Consider the following 20,303-nt stretch of genomic DNA (forward strand, 5'->3'; position numbering starts at 1 on the left):
TGGGGGATGCTGTGGTTTTCAGAGGTACAGAGATAGCTGTTGCTGAGAGGGAAAGGGGCCCTTTGGAAGTAAACAAGAAAGTCCGTTATGGCAGTTGGAGACGAACATTCCATGCTCCTCCCAACTCTCCTCTGCTGAGCAGCAGAGACCTCCTCAGGGAACTTACACAGGGGAGTCTAAACACACCAGTGGGACAGCCAGTAAATGGAGACAATCAGAGTCCTCTTACAGGAGTTTGCATGGAGCCAGCAGTGACTGGCAGCAGCCAGCAGCCAAGGGTAGTGGGCCAGCACAGACTCACAGAGATCAGTGTTGGCCAAGAGACACCCAGAGGATACCAGCAATAGCTAGCAGCCATCTTAGGCCACCTGGGGGTTGATAGCAAACCTGATTGATCCTAAAGCCATTTTAGGGAGGCCCTGTCTCAGTAGCTCCAGCCTAGAGGTGTAGTGGGGCTGGAGCGAAAGGCCACTTCTGGCTGAATGTGTATCTATGGCAAGTTTAACAGGAAGCCTTCCCTGCAGACTAACCCCTGGCTCTCTGCTGGAGGGGTTTGTCCATCATCACTCAACAAGAGGAGCTGCTTTGAGGGAGGTCTAAGTAAAATAGCTGAAAACACTATCCAGGTATCCTGAGGTAGCCTTAAACCTTGAAGAGGCCTGGCTCTAACTAGGTAATGGAGCCTATCCGATTAGGAAGGATCAGTCATCAGTCAACCCCACAGTTCCTGTCATGAGTGGCTGAGGGGATACCATGGACACAAAGGCAACTTCTCTCTTGTACCCATCCCTCTCCTGCATTCAACAAAAAGATCACGTACCCAGTGGCTAACAATCCCCACCATACTCCAAAGTACAGGGCCTACTAGTTGAACTGCAGGTTTGGGGCCCTGCCCCTCTAAATTTCCCACCCAAGGAGTAAAGACTCCAGCCCTATATATAGGTTAATATTTACTTAAAGTGTAGTTGTTCCTTAGGTAAGTTAAATAAGGATGTACACTACCAATTGTAAATATGGTTAACAGGCCAGAGGTCTGGGGGTTCAACTTTCCTCATCTGGTCCCAGTTGGGTTGAAGGTCAGCAACTTAATGAGGACAACAGATAGTTGATTTGGATAGCCTAATTAAGAGGACCCTACTTTAGAAATAGCAGCACTTGAATAGGAATAGTAGATTTTCAGGTCAGAAAGGATATTTGTGATCATCTTGTCTGATCTATTGCATAACACAGGCCAAAGATTTTCACCCTGTAATTTCTTCATCAAGTTCCTATATTGCGGTGGAGTTAGAGTGTATTTTTAAGAGAGATCCAGTCTTGATTTAAAGTCTCCAAGTGATGGAGAATCCATCTTATGGCAATAGGGGAAATGAGAGCTTGCAGGTTTTGTCAGTGTTCAGAAGGAGGGGAGTTATTGACTGATTGTCATAGTCCTACTGAAAAGGAAGGCTGAAGTTACTTTCTAACCTGCTTCCCACTTTCCCAGATAGCACTCCAGAGCCACCAGCCTAACAATCAACTCCCAACAGCAATCCATGTCTAACGGCAGGCCACCTGGTGACAAAGTTAGGTCCACCATAAGAAAGCAAAACTGAAGCTAAGGGAAGAATAGAGTGTTACTCACGTTCCACCTCCAGCCATGCACTAGAGGAGCAGATTCTTATATCGAGGGTGTAAGTCCCTTTGTCAGTGAGCTGTGTGTTTTTAATCACCAGCTGGTGGGTCAGGCCATCAGGAGAGATGGAGATTTTGTACTTCTCACTCTTCTCAATGGGATGTTTTCTATACAGCCACACGGCATCGTAGCAGGGGCTATATAGGCTGCATTCAAAGATGGCATTTCCTTGCTCATGGCAGTGCACTTCACTAAGCAAGCGTTGGAATCCCACAGGAATGACTGCAATGGCAAACCAAGGGCTATTAGTCAAGTAACAGATTCTCCATGACAGGCAGCTCAGGTCTTTCAGGGAGAAAAGCTATGCTGGAGCCTAGGAAAGTCTCCTACACTCTGGGAGGCTGTGAGAAGAGTGTGTTACATGCCCCCTAAAATGACCCTCCTTCTATTATATTTTATACAAGAGATATACAAAAACATATCTTGAAGCAAAGTAATGTTGTTTCCCTCCTATTGGAGGCCACTATGGAAAGTTACAGTGGGACAGCTGCCACTTCCAGTCCCTCTGCAAGTCTTGGATGGGATGGCTTATTTCCCTACAAGGACCAAAAAAGGAACAGCCCACTTCTATATCCAATGACCAGGGTGGAGTAGCGCCCATTCCCTTATAATGGAACGTGGTCTCTCCAAGTTAGGATTGAGGCCCATTGTTAGGAAAATGTGGGTGAAGGAGTTGCTTGACTCACTAGGACTAAATGTGGATGGATGGATGGATGAAAGAAAATTTGAAGCTAGCAAGCTTTTGCGCAGGCAGAAAGAACAGCTACCCGGAGATGTACGCTTTAGTCTACTTCTGAGTGCTACAGGAATATTTATTTTTTTATTTAACTAGGTACCTATACCTCATCACTGTAGTGTCTGAGCAGTTCACAATCATTCATGGAGTTTTAGCCTCACAACATCCCTTTGACAAAGAGGATTATTATCCCCATTTTACAGAAGGGGAACTGAGGCACAGGATAAATTAAGTGTCAAGCCCAAAGTCATACAAGAAGTCTGTTCTGAACTGAGAATTGAACCCATTGATCCTAAAACCTAATCCAGTGTCCTGTCCACATGACCACCTTTCCTACCCTTTCTCTTTGTCACAAGTGTATTATTAGAGAGTAAGAGCCTTTGCCTGCATAGACTTCAGTGGCTATTAGTTTCCACTGCTGAGTTTGAAATTTAGTCCCAGATTAGATTTCCCATCTGCAATGGGTTCTTATCACATCCTGGCAAAGTGCATGTTTATAAAGCTCAGGTCCCTACAGTCAGCTTCTAGCTCAGTTGAGAAGACATCCACATCTTCCACTTTGATCTGGTACACGCCGGCATCTTCCAGCTGCAGGTGGTTGATGGTGAAGTTGTACTTTTTCCCTGCCTGCCTCAGACAGTGCTTCACTTTGTCATCGTTGAATCCATACTTGATCATCTGGCCATCCTAAAGGGAGAAAAGAGGCAATTTGCTGAGTTAGAGCAATGCACTTGTTTAAATGGAAAGACATTAAATGGGTTTAAAGCACCAACCCAAGACTACCTGAATTCCTAAGTGCAATATGTTAAGTGTGCAACACTCAGTTTCTAGCATACGGGAGCTCCAGAGGTCCAAATCCCTTCAAACACATTATGCCAAATTCATCCCTGGTACAACTCCATTTATGTCAATGAGTTATACCAGGGATGGCTGAGAACATAAGAATGGCCATATTGGGCCAGAGCAATGGTTCATCTAGCACAGTATCATGTCTTCCAAAAGTGGCTAATGTTTCAAAGGGAATGAAGAGAAGAGGGCAATTGTCAAGTGATCCATCCTCTGTTGTCCACTTCCAGCATCTGGCAGTCAGAGGCTTATGGACATCCAGAGCATGGTGTTGCATCCCTGACCATCTTGGCTAATAGCCACTGATGGACCTATCTTCCAGGAACTTATCTAATTCTTTTTTTAATCCAGTTATAGTTCTGGCTTTCACACATCCCTTGGCAACGAGTTCCACCGGTTGGCTGTGCCTTGTGTGAAGAAATACTTCCTTTTGTTTATTTTAAACTGGCTGCCTATTAATTTCATGGGGTGACCCCTGGTTCTTGTGTTATGTGAAGGGGCAAATAACACTTCCCTGGTCACTTTCTCTGCACCAGTCATGATTTTATAGACCTCGATCATATCCCCCCGTCGTTGTCTCTTTTCCAAGCTGAAAAGTCCCAGTCTTTTTAATCTCATCTCATACGGAAGCTGGTCCACATCCTTAATCATTTTTGTTGTCCTTCTCTCTACCTTTTCCATTTCTAATAAATCTTTTTTGAGATGGGGTAAGCAGAACCGCTCACAGTACTCAAGGTGTGGGTGTACCATGGATTTATACAGTGGCATTATGATATTTACTGTTTTATTATCTAGCCCTTTCCTAACAGTTCCTAACATTCTGTTAGCTTTTTGACTGCCACTGCACATTGAATGGATATTTTCAGAGAATTATCCAAAATGACTCCAAGATCTCTCTCTTGACTGATAATTGCTAATTTAGACCCCCATCATTTTATATGTATACTTCAGATTATGTTTTACAATATGTATTACTTTAAGTTTGCATTTATCAACACTGAATTTCATCTGCCATTTTGTTGCCCGGTCACCCAGTTTAGTGAGATCCCTTTGTAACTCTTTACAGTCAGCTTTGGACTTAACGATCTTGAGTAATTTTGTATCATCTGCAAATTTTGCCATCTCACTGTTTATCCCTTTTCCAGATCATTTATGAATATGTTGAACAGCACTGGTCCCACTACATATCCCTAGGGGACTCAACTATTTACTTCTCTTCATTCTGAAAACTGACCATTTATTCCTACCCTTCCCTCCCCACCAACTTTTAACCAGTTACTGATCTATGAGAGGACCTTCCGTCTTATCCCAGGACTGCTTGGTTTGCTTAAGAGCATTTGGTGAAGCACCTTGTCAAAGTTTTTTCGGAAAGTCCAAGTACACTATATCCACTGGATCACCTTTGTCCACATATTTGTTGGCCCTGTAGCCTATTATTGCTGATAATGGGCAGTTGCTGCTCATTGCTTATGAAAACTGACTTCACAATGAGCCCTGTACAGAACTCTCTTAAACGTAGGGTGACCCGACAGCAAATGTGAAAAATTGGGACGGGGGTGGGGGGAGGTGGGGGTAATAGGAGCACCCAAAAACCGGGACTGTCCCTATAAAATCAGGACATCTGGTCACCTTACTTAAATGAGGAAAAAACATTTATTTGCCTAATTCACATGGCATTTTGAGGCTTAATTAGTTTCTTTTTGTAGCTTTGAAGATGTAAATGCTCAGGGTGCTTAGACTCTCTCCTAATGTGGATGGAATAGCTTGTGATCAAACTGCCTTCCAATCTGTGATTTTACTCACCATCTCCGCTACCACTTGTGGCTGCACAGACCACTTCCCCACCCATTTGTTTCATAGCTTCACAGAGTTTAAGGGCAGAAGGGACCATTAGTTCATCTAGTCTGACTTCGTCTATAACATAGGCCGGAGAATTTCCCCCAGTTATCGCTGTGTTGAGTCCAGTAACTTGTGTTTGGCTAAAGCATATCTTCCAAAAAGACACGCAGTCTTGATCTGAAGACTTCAAGAAATGAAGAATCCACCACTTCCTTTGGTAGTTTGTTGCAAGTGTTAATCATGCTCGCTGTTAAAAATGTGCGCAGTATACAGAGGTAAACCCACCTCGCTACTACTGTTCACCACTCCTTGCTCATACAGCCAAAGATCCCATTAGCTCTTTTTGATGCACTGAGAGTTCATTTGGCACTGCATAAATGTCTCTAAAACAGCTATAAAAACTGCTTACATAGGAAAGGCATATTAGGAAAATACTTAATGTATTTTTAGCTGTTTCTGAATGCAATGTAGCAGCAGGAAATGAGGAAGAGGACTCAGCACCATGTGATCATCCTGCTGTTCATAAATCACCTGCACCACGAGTGATCTATTGACCATGGCTGTGAAATTCTGTAACTAGGTGTATTTTTTAATTTCCTTCAGAGTCCTCTTTGATAGAAGACAAATTAGACAGGGACACAATGCCCATCAAAATGAATGAGACTCGTCTGAATTTGCTGATTTGAGACTGCAGGGATCAATTTATTGCCTGTGGGGTTCTTGAATTTCCATGGAGGACCCTAATGAACTTGAATATTCCATCTTTATTGTAACCCCTTCATCTTCTGCACTTCAGGTCTCATGCCACATCCACCAGCAGAGGACAGCTGGATGGGACTCCCACTTCAATTATGCTCCTTAATCAATCAAAGGAGTTGCTATTGAGAGACACATTATAAAGCAGGAGAGTGGGTTTGTGGGGGGGGGGGTGAGAAAACCTGGATTTGTGCTGGAAATGGCCCAACTTGATTATCATACACATTGTAAGGAGAGTGATCACTTTAGATAAGCTATTACCAGCAGGAGAGTGGGGTGGGGGGAGGTATTTTTTCATACTTTGTGTGTATAAAAAGATCTTCTACACTTTCCACAGTATGCATCCGATGAAGTGAGCTGTAGCTCACGAAAGCTTATGCTCAAATAAATTGGTTAGTCTCTAAGGTGCCACAAGTACTCCTTTTCTTTCTTCGTACACACTCAGTTGCTGCACAGTGAATCAGGCATGTTCTGAGTCAGATCTAAGTGACCGTTGTAATCTCAGCATGGCTTGATCTCGCCACTCCTTCTCCCACCTTACCTTGTACAGGTAAATTCTGCTCTCAGGATTTTTCAGGTCCATCTCTAGATGGAATGTAGCATTCCCCTCCTTATTGACCTTGATGTGTTTGAGGTTTGTGACACTGTAGATATACTGTGAAGGACAGACACAAGCACACGGTATATGATAGGGCTGGCTTTGGTAGATCTTCCATTAGATTGTCAAAATGGTGTGAAACCTACTTTACCCACCACTGTATCAGCATAGCAAAAGGAACAGCACTAGCCCTCCACTTTTTGCTGCTTTAGGCAAGCTGGACAGTACCCAGCAGCCCCCTGGTCACTCATACACAAAGCAGACACTATTGGTCCAATTTTCAAATATGGTTGTCTGTATCGGTTGACCTAATTCTACATTTGAGTGTGTAAATCAGCACAAGCCGCACAGGCACCCAAATACAAAATTCAGCACCCAGGTTTTAAAAAACGGGCTCCCTAGTACCAATTCCACCAATACCTTGCAAAGTGAAGTCCACTGAAATTACAGGAGTTACACACAGGTCAGGCTGGAATTGAGCCTTCTTTGTTGTATTGCCACTAAAGTTTTGCTGCCCTTGGGTAAAATGTTCAAAAGCATGTAAGTGACTTAGGAGCTTAAATCCCATTTTCTAAAGTGATTTAGGCCCAGAAGAGCTTAAGTCTAACTGAAATCCAATGGTTTTTGAAGGTTTGTCTTACCTGTTGTTGCTTGTCCTCTCTGTCCTTCCTCATCTGCTGAAGCTTCCTCAGCATCCCACGGAAGTCGACAATCCCATACTTTAAACAGATTTTCTCATAATCCTTCCTATCGGCATTCAGCAGCAACTGCCAGACCTGTTCCATGTCAACTTCCTTCTGTGCAGGTAGTGGAGTTCTAAGGAACAGTCAGAGGAGGAGAATCTGGGAGTTTAGATAGGCAACGGGGAGCACCTCTTTCCTCTTAATTTACCCCTCTTTCATTCTTCATCCCCACCCTTTCTGGAGGTTATATCCACCAGCAGATGAAGACTAGACAGGATGGGAATCTTTCTGAGACACACTGATGCTGCTCCTTAATTGGCCAGAGGTGTTACTGTTGGGATACAAGCAACATGTCTCTGTACCTTTTTCAGCCATTTCCCCAATAAGTTCAGAGTGAGCTAAAATGCAGGAGCAGAAGAGACAGATGATTCCACAAGGCAAACTTTGTGAGACAAGACAGCATCAGCAGCACAGCCCTGTAGGTGCCTCCTACTGGAGAGCGCTGGGACCTCAGCCCCAGAGCCAGTAACAGAGCACCTTCTACGTGGTGACTCCAGACAAACAGAAGCAGGTAGTGTTGCCCGGATGATCTGTGAAGGGTGGATTGTCACCCCTGCCACAAAGGTGAAACAGGTATCTTTTATGACACTGGTCTGCCCCGGGGCCACTCACCGCTTCCTTAATATTTTCCTGAAGTCCTGCAACTCTTTCTTCAGGTCTGCAAGAAAAAGAAATGGCAGGATGTGAAAATGGAGTCACCCAACAGGACGTAACGCAGAACCAAAAAGAGCTTTAGAAAAACTAAGGCCACCATGATGCAAAGTGGCCACTAATAGGTGTCCAAATTGAGACATCTTAGGCTACTTCTGAAAATTTAGCTGAAAACGTACTATTGCAGCTAAATGGTGAGCTGTGTTTTAGATACCCTTTAGTCCCTCTAGCACACCCTTTAGGTGAAGGCCTGTCTTCCTCTCACCTTTCCCACGGTCCAACCACTCTGGGACTGGATCTCTGGGTGGAAGCCCATTAACACAACAGGTCCAACTGGGCTTGGCACCTATAAACCATTTTTCTCTTGGGGCTTGTGACCTGCACCTGATTAAAGTGACTCAGAAACAGCTTCTTCAGAAACAAAGTGTTATTTATTCACCCAAAGGTACGTAACAAGCAGAGAAAAGGGATAAAAGAACAAAAGGCCTAAACTTTATTCTTTTCTTGTAAGTTTTGGGTAAGTTCCACTCGGCTCAGACACCCGTTTTCCTGAGAAAGACAGACAGCTCCTGAAGCATTCTCTGTCTCTCTCTGTCAAAGATCCATCTCCAGCCTCTACTGCCTGCTCGATCCCCCTTCCTTTCTACGCCAGGGACTTTAATAGTTTAATATCCTCTTTGATCCCAGATGTGGGCCTGAGAAAAATAAACCTTGCTAGCGGAGTTGGAGCCAGACAAGTGGACATTCTCTTATTATTAGCTTCCCCACTGTTTCTCTCTGATGGTCTCTTTCTTTGCCATTGTTCTATTTCTTGTTTGTTTCCCCTAACAGTCTCCTTTGATTCTCCTTCTTGCAGCCAGGCTGGATAATATCAAGCAGGTTAACTGAAGTGCATATGATATTCATAAAACATAATACAGATAGCTCTCTTGTTCTCCACACTTACCCTCCTGAGGCTCAGTGGGGAATGGTTTTGTTGTTTTCTTGAAACTACCTGATGAGTTGGGAGAGGAGACAGAGCAAAGAAAGAAAAGAAAAAAAATCATTAGGTAACCGTGATAATAATACTAACAAGCTTTAATACTTATACAAGTGTCTTCCATCCCCGGATCTCTAATCAGTGAAAGTCACAGGGAAATCCCAGCCTGGATTTGTGTGTCCACATGTCATGAATTCCCAATAACTCCCAGTTATTATTAAATATTTGTATTATAGCAGCACCTAGAAGCTCCAACCAAGATCAGAACCCCTTTGAGCTAGCTGTACATACACATAGGAAGAGGCTGTCCCTGCCCCAAAGAACTTATAATCGAAATTGATAAAGGAAATATTACCACCCCCATTTTACAGATGGGGAACTGAGGCCCAAGAAGACTAAAAGTCTTGCCCAGGGTCACACAGCAAGACTGCAGCAGAGCCAGACACTGAACTTGGAGCTTTTGAGTCACAGGCCAATACAAAAACCACACGACCAACCTTTGTCTGTCTGTTATTACAGGTGACTTCTATCCATCACCAAAGTAGGAGGAGTGACTGAAGAAGTCCAATCTCCTGTGTGTACAACACTCCCTCTCCTAGAGAAAGGAAACCTGGACAATGCTCTGAGCAACCACCAGCATAGACTGTTCTCTGTGAAAGTCAAATCAGATGGTTTTCACACAGGACCCAGCCAGTCCTACCTTGTATGACCTTGAGGCCAGCAATGCATGCAGCTTCCCCATACTCATTCACAACAGAGCAATGGTACAGATCAGTATCTTCTGCAGAGAGTTTGTTTATCTTAAAAAGAAGAAGATAGTATGAGCTGGCAGCAGCCTGCAATGGTGAATGAGGAATCTGCCCCTCTTCCCAGTTGCTCATCTCCTTATGAAGTAGCTGCAAAGTATCATCCTCGATCCTCTTTCTGTTCCCAGGACATTCCTAAAAGCTTTGTTTGCTTTAGTGCTGGGTGTTATTGCAGATTCAATGCCACCCATACTCACTTCCATCCATGATCCATCTAGACAACTGTGCTCCTCTGGGACAATTCTGTTTACAAAGCCCAGGGTGAAGTTCCTGCAACTTGACTCTACATAGCTCCTCCAATACACCCCAGTCTTGACCTCTAACACCCCCTCCTGTTCCAGACCTGAGTTCCTTGTACAGAGATCTGCTGATGCCCTTCAATCCTGAGCTGCAGCACTTTCTGCTATTCTGGTCCTGGGTTCCCTACACAGCTCTGTTGATGTCCAGACCCACAGCCCCCCTGCTATCCCAGGCTGGGTTTCTCTCTTCCTATCTCTTTCTCTCTGCTATGCTGGGCCCAATATGCCATAGCTGACCCTTACCTTCAGGATGAACTCATTTGTAATGCCATTGAAAGACATTTGGTATTTGTCAGGATTGTTCATTTCTTCTTTGCTCCGCCTCCATATCACGTTGGGTGGGGGTTCACCCTTAACCACAGCCCTGAAGATGGCATTTTTACCTTTCAAAAGAGGCAAAAAATTAGTCACTTAGGGGAGGGGGCAGGAGCCTGGATAAAATAGGACCAAGCAACAGTTGAGCTGACTGCTTTTCAGAAAGCTGACTTGGAAAGTGTCTTTCAAACTCATCCACTGACCAATAGGATTTCTTCCCTGAATTTTTATTTCTAGGCAGAAAATGCATTTTTCGTAGGACTGAGTTTAAGCCTAAAACTTCAGATCCAGATCTGGATTTCAACCACACCAGCATTTGTGGGGGTGTGGGGTGGATTTGGGGATCCACTTCAGGCCCAAGTTGATTTTTTCCCACATGTTAATGTTAAAAGAACCTTAATGTTCTGTTAGAAAAGTGTGTTGGGGGGTTGGGTACATAATCTATTAAGGTTATTGCATATGAATTTTAAGGATCTCAGTTCGAAACCTTGTAACATGCTGGGTACGCCCACACTGAGACAGCTACTGATGAGAGCTCTGCTATTTAGCCATGTCTGGCCACCAGTCTGGCAGACGCACCACCATCAGCAAATAGCACCAGTGATTCCAATCAGCAGCGGATATAAAGGGAAAGGACAGTTTTAAAGAAGAGAGAGATCCCTAATCCAGCATAAAAGCTCTATTCAGTATTTGGAATTTATGTCCTCTTAACAGAGAAATTTTCATGAACCCTTTATGAGCAATCAGGCTCTACCCTCAGTGCACAACAGTTATGCCATATTCCCTGCATTGTCTCAGCATCTTGTCCATTTGGCTTGTGCTGACTCCACACAGCTCCCTCCTCTTCTTTTCACCTTGAGAGACACATTGGTTACTTTTGCAATCTTCCCAACACATAGGCAGTAAATTGTCCCAAGCACAGCCAGTAAATCTGTGACCACTAAATGCTACTTTCTGAGGGTCCCTTTCACGTAGCAGATGTGAGGATAGTAGAGGTGGTCAGAAAATGGTCTTTGTTTCCAGAGAAAAATTAGAATTTTTATTGAAAAACAATTTTTTGCCAGTTTTCAGCCCCAAACGGCCAAAAACTAAAAATTATTTTCCAACAAAAAATTGAAACTTTTCACAGAAAGCAGACCCTTCCCGATGACGTTTTCATTTTGTTCAAACTCCAATTTTCTGTTGGAAAAAAGTTTCAATAGAAAATTTTTGACTAGCCTTAGGCAGGGACCATCCATACAGCGCCTAGCACAACATGATCCTATAGTCCATGACTGGGGCCTCTGGCATTATGCAAATACAACTAAACATAATAATAAAGGACCACATTTATTGCGAGGTTTCAGAGTAGCAGCCGTGTTCGTCTGTATTTGCAAAAAGAAAAGGAGGACTTGTGGCACCTTAGAGATCAACCAATTTATTTGAGCATAAGCTTTCCGATGAAGTGAGCTGTAGCTCACGAAAGCTTATGCTCAAATAAATTGGTTAGTCTCTAAGGTGCCACAAGTACTCCATTTATTGCGAGGTGGCCCTGGTAAAAATCTGGGGTACCACTAGGGGGCATTGCATCCCTCTATAAAAGGCACAACAGTCCATAGACAAGTGACATAATTGTATGGAGAGATTTCAGAGTAACAGCCGTGTTAGTCTGTATTCTCAAAAAGAAAAGGAGTACTTGTGGCACCTTAGACTCTAACCAATTTATTTGAGCATAAGCTTTCGTGAGCTACAGCTCACTTCATCGGATGCATACTGTGGAAAGTATAGAAGATCTTTTTATACACACAAAGCATAAAAAATGGGTGTTTACCACTACAAAAGGTTTTCTCTCCCCCCACCCCACTCATTAACCAATTTATTTGAGCAGAATATCAGGGTTGGAAGGGACCTCAGGAGGTCATCTAGTCCAACCCGCTGCTCAAAGGGTTTGGGGGGGGGGGGTTGGGGGAACCTGGATTTGTGCTGGAAATGGCCCAACTTGATTATCATACACATTGTAAGGAGAGTGATCACTTTAGAGAAGCTATGACCAGAAGAAGAGTGGGGTGGGGGGAGAGAATACCTTTTGTAGTGGTAAACACCCATTTTTTCATGGTCTGTGTGTATAAAAACATCATCTGTATTTTCCACAGTATGCATCCGATGAAGTGAGCTGTAGCTCACGAAAGCTTATGCTCAAATAAATTGGTTAGTCTCTAAGGTGCCACAAGTACTCCTTTTCTTTGTATGGAGAGAGAGGAGAAAACTGAAACCTGCAGGTGCTGGAAATCTATTCATTCTGCAGAGTTAGGGACTTTACACAGGCTTTGCCACATTCTGCAGAGTCCATAAATACAATCTGAAACACTGCTCTAGGGCCCAATCCAAAGTCTATTGAAATCAACGGGAATCTTTCCACTGATTTCAGTGGGCTTTGGATCAGGCCTTTGGTGATGATGAACTGGCCTTCCTGTAAATACCACACACTGCAACCCAGGGACGGACTTACACCTGACGCGCCCCTAAGCCCAACGTGTTTAGCATTCCCCTGCCTACAGCTGACGTTCATGTTTTCCATAAAAAATTAAACACAAGCAAATATAAACATAGCCTCCCTGGGAAGGCACAAGACCATGTACGTAGGGTTGCTAACTTTCTAATCGCACAAAACCAAACACCCTGCCCCACCCCTTCTCCGAGGCCCCACCCCCACTTGCTCCATTCCCCCTCCCTCTGTTGCTCACTTTCTCCCACCCTCACTCAATTTCACTGGGGCAAGGGGTTCAGGTGCGGGAGGGGGGTGAGGGCTCAAGCTAGGGGTATGGGCTCTGGGGTGGGACCAGAAATCAGAATATCAGGGTTGGAAGAGACCTCAGGAGGTCATCCAGTCCAATCCCCTGCTCAAAGCAGGGCCAACACCAACTAAATCATCCCAGCCAGGGCTTTGTGAAGCCAGGTCTTTAAAACCCCCAAATCAGGGGTTCAGGGCACGGGAGAGGGCTCTGGGCTGGGGCAAGGGGCGGGGGAAAGGGCTCCAGCTGGGGGTATGGGCTCTGGGCTGAGCTGAGGGATTTGGGGTGCAGGAGGGGGCTCTGGGCTGGGGCTGAGTGGTTAGGAGTGCGGGAAGGGGTGAGGCCTCTGGGCTGGAGCCAGGGATGAGGGGTTTAGGGTGCAAGAGGGGGCTCCAGTCTGGGGCAAGAAGTTGGGGTGCAGGGGGGTGAGGGCTCCGGCTAGGGGTTTGGACTGTGGGATGGGGATGAGGGGTTTACAGTGCAGGAGCGGGCTCCGGGCTGAGGCCAAGGGGTTCAGAGTGTGGGAAGGGGTGAGGGCTCTGGCTGGGGGTGTGGGCTCTAGGGTGAGGCTGGGGATGAGAGGTTTGGGGTGCAGGAGGGGGATTAGGGCTGGAGCAGGGAGTTGGAGTGTGAGGGGGGTTGCTCCGGGAGGGAGTTTGGGTGCAAGAGGGGACTCCAGACTGGGGCAGGGGGGTTGGGATGTGGGGGGATGAGGGCTCCAGCTGGGGGGGGGTGGGCTCTGGGGTGGGCTGGGGATCAGGGGTTTGGGGTGCAGGGAGAGCTCAGGGCTGGGGCAGGGTGTTGGGGGGGGGCTGCAGGGTGCTGGCTCCAGGAGGGAGTTTGGATGCAGAAGGGGACTCCGGGCTGGGGCAGAGGGTTGGGGTGCAGGAAGTGGGGACCCAGCGGTGTTTACCGCGGCTCCCAGGAACTGGCCACCAGGTCGTTACGGCCCTAGGCGCATGGGTGACCCCCACAGCTCCCACTGATCTCGGTTCCTGGCCAATGGGAGCTGTTTAGCCGACGGTTTGGGCAGGGGCAGCACGCAGAGCTTCCCTGGCTGCCCATATGCCTAGGGCCACAGGGTCCTGGCAGCCACTTCCGGGGGCTGCACGGAGCCAGGGTAGGCAGGGAGCCTGCCTCAGGCCTGCGCCCTCGCTGCACCACCAACCGGACTTTTAAAGGCCCAGTCGGCAGTGCCGACTGGAGCCACCAGGGTCCCTTTTCAACTGGGGATTCTGGTCAAAAAACAGACATCTGGCAACCCTACATGCACAGCACTCCCAGCCCGAGCCGTGGTGCAGCCCACCCACCCCAGGTGAGGTGTAAGGGAGGACTGCACCTTTCCCCATGGTGAGCGGTCCCCGGGTGTCTTCCATCCCTCCTGCAGCCCTGAATGTTGCTAAGTGCATGAACCTTGCATGAATGCTACACTTATACCAATGTGACTGAGGCTTTAGCTACACAAGAAAATTGTACTGAATTAACTGTTTGAAAACTGACAATTAAATCGATAGTTTTCTCATGCAGGCAAGGGCTGAGATCAAGAATCTGGCTCTGTGAGATTAACTGTTTCTTAAGAGAGTCTCACCTTCCTGTAATGTTAGGGTGATGGGTTTTCGCTCAAAGTCAGGCGTGCTACATCCTTTTGGAATAACTTCAACAAACTGCTTGATGGTCACCCCTGGGATGGCAGATTTCTTGCAGGGTTTCACTGGAGAAAAAAAAAATTAACATGAATTCAAGTTACATTGTGAACTCTTCAGGGCAGGAAGTGTCTCTTAATATGTCTATATATGATGCCCCGTACAATGGGGCACAGATCGCAGTTGGGACCTCTAAGCACTGCTGTAATACAAATTCGTAAAAAGAAATAGAGATCTGAACAGCAACAGTCAGATGTGGATCTAGACATTCCTCAAGTTCTGGCTGTTCAGATCAGAAATTTTAAAATTTCTGACCTGACAAGATATAGTTCCCTGACAGAGGACACATCACATATTAAACACAAACCACAAGAAGGCAAGAATGGCTCATTTCTGATGAAGATCACAGGTCGAGTTCACAGTTTCTTGGTTTGTTGTTCTTTCTCACCTGCCCTAAACCTTTCCATTGTCATTCTGGAGGCCAGCGCTGCAGCTTAGTGGATTCTCCTGCAAAACAGAAGATAGTTTCATTGCCTGGGGAGGTTCATAACTCCTGGGGTGTGTGGAAAGACCTAATACCCAGAAGCTATTTAAAATCTTCTCCTTATTTTGCCTGCATCAGTTTGCCCCATCCTCAGCTGCTAGACCCCAGCACTCGGAAGGAGAAAGCCTAGTTAATTAGCATACCTCCACCACTTATTCCTCAAAGAATCACCTCCAGGCATCAAATTCCACCTCCACTACCCTTGATCTTTTCATTATTGCTTATAAACTATCAGTATGTTATGATTGAAGTAACCAAGCTGTTAGAGGACTAAACCGGATTATTTATTCAAGCCAATTTACACATATAATAACGTTCCACCATTGCATCTCCATATTCCCTTGATTCCTTCCCCCAGATGCTGCCTAGTGTTCTCAGGTTGAAAGAACTGGGCACACTTAGTCTAAAGGAGAGAAGGTTGACAGGGAAACTTAAAACAGTCTTCAAATATACAAAAGACTGTTACAAAGAGGACAGTGTTCAATTGTTTTCCATATCCACCAAGTGTAGGGCAAGAAGTAATTGGCTTGGTTTGCAGCAAGGGAGATTCAAGTTAGATATTAGGAAAACCTTTCTAACTCTAGGATACTTGAGCACTGGAACAGATTATGAAGGGAGGTTATGAAATCCCCGTCAGAGGTTTTAAAGAACAAGTTAGACAAACACCTGTCGCCAGGGATGGTCTGGGTTTACTTGGTCCTATCTCAGTGCAAGGGAATGGACGATGACCTCTGAAAGTCCCTTCCAGCCCTACATTTCTATGATCCCCATGTGCATCTCACAACTTCATTGGGAAGAATAGCTTAATTTGGCTAGTAAAAATAATGGGGACACTTGCATTTTATTGTGAAACAACAAAATTTAAGATCCAGGTTGGGCTTGGACCTTCACAAAAGCATCCTTCACCACTCTGTGTTATTCTGAAGCTGTAAAAATAAACTGAGGGCAAGAGGTAAAGGGAATTCAGGAACAGTCACTGTCCTTTATGGGGCACCATTACCTCTACAACCAAAAATACATTCTTCACTCTGGGCTTTTAGCTTCCAGCAAACTGAGTTAGGGTCTGGTCTGGTTCTCTCTGGAGTCAATGCCAAAAAGCCCATTGATTTCAGTGGGACCAGGCATGAGGCCTAAAGCACCAGTTATGGTTTAAGTTGTAAAGACTGAGATTTATTTTGAAGGGGGAAGGCCAGTCCATTTTCTCTCCCAATCTTTTACTCCCCACTCCACTTTTGTGCCTGGTTCGCAACGCTTTCTCCAGCCAAAAAGCTCACATTGAGTAGGCCAGTTCTGCTCCAACTGCTGGCTAGGAAGACATCACTCAGGAGCAACAGAACCTCTGCAAGGCTCCCAGCCCAAGTAGACCTGGGCAGTGCGGGACTCAAAGCCACCTCCTCATGGCAGCACAATGCACAGAGAACCAAATAGTCAAGCCAGCCTAGCCGGGGTTCCATCATTCATTCAACTCTGGATGGCAGCAATGTTAATTTTCTTTTTCTTTTGTGCTGCTTCCTTTAAAATAAAGTCCCCAGGAGGAGTGGCTCACTCAGGGAGTTGGTAATAGGTAAGGAGCCATTTATCTCTAGGTGGCTGGGTCAAATTAAGTCCCAGTTGATAGGAACTGAATGTTGTTCCCCTTTGGTGGCCTGTGTTAGAAGAGCTTGGTCAATCTCAGTTGAGCTTCAAGTGGGTGGGTGTACCTATTGGGTTTCGGGAAGTGGGTGGGCGGGAGCCCGCCCACTGCATAAGGACCGCCCCCCCGCCCCCCCCCACACACACACAGCCTAATGGGAGGATCTACAGGACCTGGAAACCAAATGATTCCATGGGACAACTAGTGAAACAGGGACAGGAGTTCAGTCAAAGGGTCAAAAAAAGGGAACCTGACGGGGACACCGAGAAGAGAACCCCAGACAGAGCCCACTGCTCCTCAAAGGCATCAAGGGAGCCAGTGGATGCTGCCCAGAGGAACTCTGCCCAGATACATGAACGGATAGAGGATCAGAAACAGGCCCCACAGTCACAGGAGTCTCCATCGGCCAACCTCCTCTACCTGGTTTTATAGATGGCCGTTTTAGCCAGGGCCAGGAGGAGGTTGACCAGGAGGTCCCGTGACTTTGTGGGGCCACGGATAGGGAGTGCATAGAGAAGGTGATGAGGGGAAAAGTGCAGCCAGAAATGTAACAGGATATTTGTGAGGGGCCGGAATAGGGGCTGCAACCTGGCGCACTCCAAGTAAACATGCGCCAGTCTCCCTCACGCTGCAGAAGGGGCAGGTGTCGGGATAGGGGTAAACCGCGCCAAATACACGCCCGTGCTCATGGCCCCATGAAGGAGCCACCAGCTGATATCCCCAGCGGGCCTCAGGACGAGGGTGGGGTATAGGCTGGCCCACCAGGGCTCCTCACCCTCTAGAGGTGGCAGGAGGTCCCGCCACTTTGTGTCGGAGCTGGACGCAACGGTGAGGAAGTAAAGGGTGTGGAGCACGAGCGTGTATAGGTGTTTCCTTGGCGTGGTCTGGAAACGAACTGACTGCAAGTCATGCAGCCGGCTCACAGAGAAGGGGCAGGAGGACCAGTTGGGTCCATGGGGCTGGGGCCCGATGAAAAGGTCCAGAGAGCCTGGGGTGGAGGGTGGGCGGGGCGTGCCCTCATGCAGGATCCGGTCGAGGTAAGCCCAATCAGCAGGCGGCAAAGCGTCCCTCACCTCCTGAAGTACGCACCGGGGAGTACAAGGCCTGGAGAGCCCCATACGCTGAGTGAGCGTCAGGGGATCCAGCCAGTCTCCCCGGTCATAGTCCAGGAGGTCTCCGACTCTGGTGACTTCTGCCGGGATCAACCTCTAGTGCACCGAGAGGGACTCCGCCACCTGCACATGGAGCTGGGGGTTGTGTAGCAGGGGCTCCGCGAGGAGATCTGCCCTCTCAGTGGCCACCACGGACCTGGTCGCCGATAACAGTTTCCAGGTCTGGAGGAGGTCCTGGTAGAATACCGGCAGCCTGGAGAGGTCTTGCGGAAGACCTCTCAGATCGAGATAAAGGAGCCGCCGGTCGTATTGGAGCCCTCAGAAGCGGCGCAGGAAGGCGTGCACCAGTACTTTCCACGCCGGACTACCTGCACCATAAAGGAGCCTCTGCAGGGCCTGGAGGTGGAAGACATGGACCTGAGTGGGTGGGCACTGCAGACCCTGCCCTCCCTCCTCCAGGGACAGATCGAGGACCCCTGCAGAGACCCCGGCAGTCCTGGCCAAAAGAACTCCAGAATCGCCGTCTGGAGGTCGGCCAGGAAGACCAGGGCTGGGACCAGGGTGTTGAGCCGGAACCAGAGCATGGACAGGACTAGTTGATTGAGTACCAGTGCCTTCCCTCAAAGGTAGAGGCACTGGAGTAGTCCTGTCCATTTCCGGAGCCACTCCGTCACCCTGCCCTGTAAACTGTGCCAGTTCTCCGGCAGAGATGGATGCGTGGCAGAAAGGTAAACGCCGAGATAGAGCAGCGGACCCGCGTCCACCAGATGGCCTGAAGTGCGGGTGGGAGGGAGCTCGCCTGCCACCCGTCCCCGACCACCAGGCCAGAGCTCTTGACCCAGTTGACCCAGGAGGAGGAGGCCATCGAGTACACGGTCTGGCAAGCTTCCACCCACGCCAAGTCGGGGTCCTGGACCACGAGGAGCACATCGTTGGCGTATGCCAAGAGGACCAGCCGCAGCTCCGGCTCTCGAAGCACCAACCCCGTCAACCTCCTGTGGAGGAGACAGAGGAAGGGCTCGATCACCAGAGCGTACAGCTGGCCCAAGAGGGGACACCCCTGCCGTAATCCCCGCCCGAACCTGACCAGCTTGGTCAGGGTCCAGTTGAGCCTGACCAGACACTCTGCGGAAGCGTACAGCACCTGGAGAAGACCCACAAACTGGGATCCGAAGCCTAACGCTCACAGAGTGCCCAGGAGATACCCGTGGTCCACCCTGTTGAATGCCTTCTCCTGATCCAGGGACAGGAGGGCGAACGACAGACCATCCCTACTCCCAAGCTCCAAGAGATCCCAGACCAGATACAGGTTATCAAAGATGGCACGGCTCAGGATGGTGTAGCTCTGGTCTGGGTGGATCATGTCCTCCAGCATGGACCCCAGCCACAGCGAGATGGCCTTTGCTACAATTTTGTAGTCCGTGCTGAGGAGCGAGACGGGACGCCAATTCCATAAGTTGTGGAGGTCCGCCTTCTTCGGCAATAAGGCAAGCACGGCTCACCTGCACGAGAGAGGGAGGATCCCACTTTGCAAAGACTTGGGCCAAACAGTGACTAGGTCTGGGCCAGGACGTCCCAGAACACATGGTAGAACTCCACAGTCAGCCCGTCCATGGCCAGAGATTTATTGGTGGGCATGCAGTGGAGGGCTTCCGAGAACTCGGCCAGAGAGAGAGGCAGCTCTAGCCAGTCCCGGTCGCCCGCACTGACCGTCGGGAGTCCATCCCAGAGCACTCTGTGAGCGGTAGGATCAGTCGGATCCGGGGAGAAAAGGTGTGCGTAGAAGGGCCCTCTCGCACATCTCCACTGGATCTGTGAGGAGGGTGCCGTCCTCCGCCAGAAGGCAGGTGATGTGCTTCTTGGCCCCCCTCTTTTTCTCCAGGGCGTAGAAGAAGCAGGAGCCGCAATCCGTCTCCCGAAGGAGGCGGATGCGGGATCAAACAAAAGCACCCTGGGCCCAATGGTCGTCGAGGGCCCGGAGCTCCTCCCGCTTCTCCCGGCATGCTCTGCAAAGGGATGGATCCTTAGGGCTGGTGGCCAGACGCCTCTCCAGCTCTAAGACCTCCCATTCCAACTGCACTATCGCTGCATCCCTCCGTTGGCTGGCGCCCTGGGTGTAGTCATGGCAGAAGAGCCGGGCATGCACCTTCCCCAAATCCCACCACCGCCACGCTGAGGGAAAGGCACGCCGCTGCCCCCGCCGGGCCAGCCAGAACTCCCGGAAGGACGCCACAAAGCCCACATCCTCCAGCAAGCTGCTGTTAAAATGCAAATAGGCCAGCCCCGGCCTCTCCGCACGGAGAGAGGCCATCACAGTGGCCAGACAGTGATCTGAAAAAGGGGCCAGCCAGATGTTGGAG

The 20,303-nt window shown here is 48.1% G+C and overlaps 1 protein-coding gene across 1 annotated transcript in view; it reads right to left on the reverse strand.

Moving 5' to 3' along the window:
* Positions 1-19,306, reverse strand: part of IGFN1 (immunoglobulin like and fibronectin type III domain containing 1) — a 49,526-nt gene extending 30,220 nt beyond the window's left edge. The window contains exons 1-9 of the mRNA XM_037885336.1: positions 19,219-19,306; positions 14,600-14,722; positions 10,169-10,308; positions 9,521-9,620; positions 7,803-7,848; positions 7,089-7,263; positions 6,391-6,504; positions 2,924-3,095; positions 1,622-1,894 (exon numbers count right to left, since the gene is read on the reverse strand). Coding sequence (XP_037741264.1) covers positions 1,622-1,894; positions 2,924-3,095; positions 6,391-6,504; positions 7,089-7,263; positions 7,803-7,848; positions 9,521-9,620; positions 10,169-10,308; positions 14,600-14,722; positions 19,219-19,306 — 1,231 coding nt within the window. The remainder of the gene's footprint in view (positions 1-1,621; positions 1,895-2,923; positions 3,096-6,390; positions 6,505-7,088; positions 7,264-7,802; positions 7,849-9,520; positions 9,621-10,168; positions 10,309-14,599; positions 14,723-19,218) is intronic.
* Positions 19,307-20,303: the final 997 nt, after the last annotated feature.

The sequence above is a fragment of the Chelonia mydas genome, chromosome 21 (assembly GCF_015237465.2).
Source record: "Chelonia mydas isolate rCheMyd1 chromosome 21, rCheMyd1.pri.v2, whole genome shotgun sequence".
NCBI classification, from domain to species: domain Eukaryota; kingdom Metazoa; phylum Chordata; order Testudines; family Cheloniidae; genus Chelonia; species Chelonia mydas.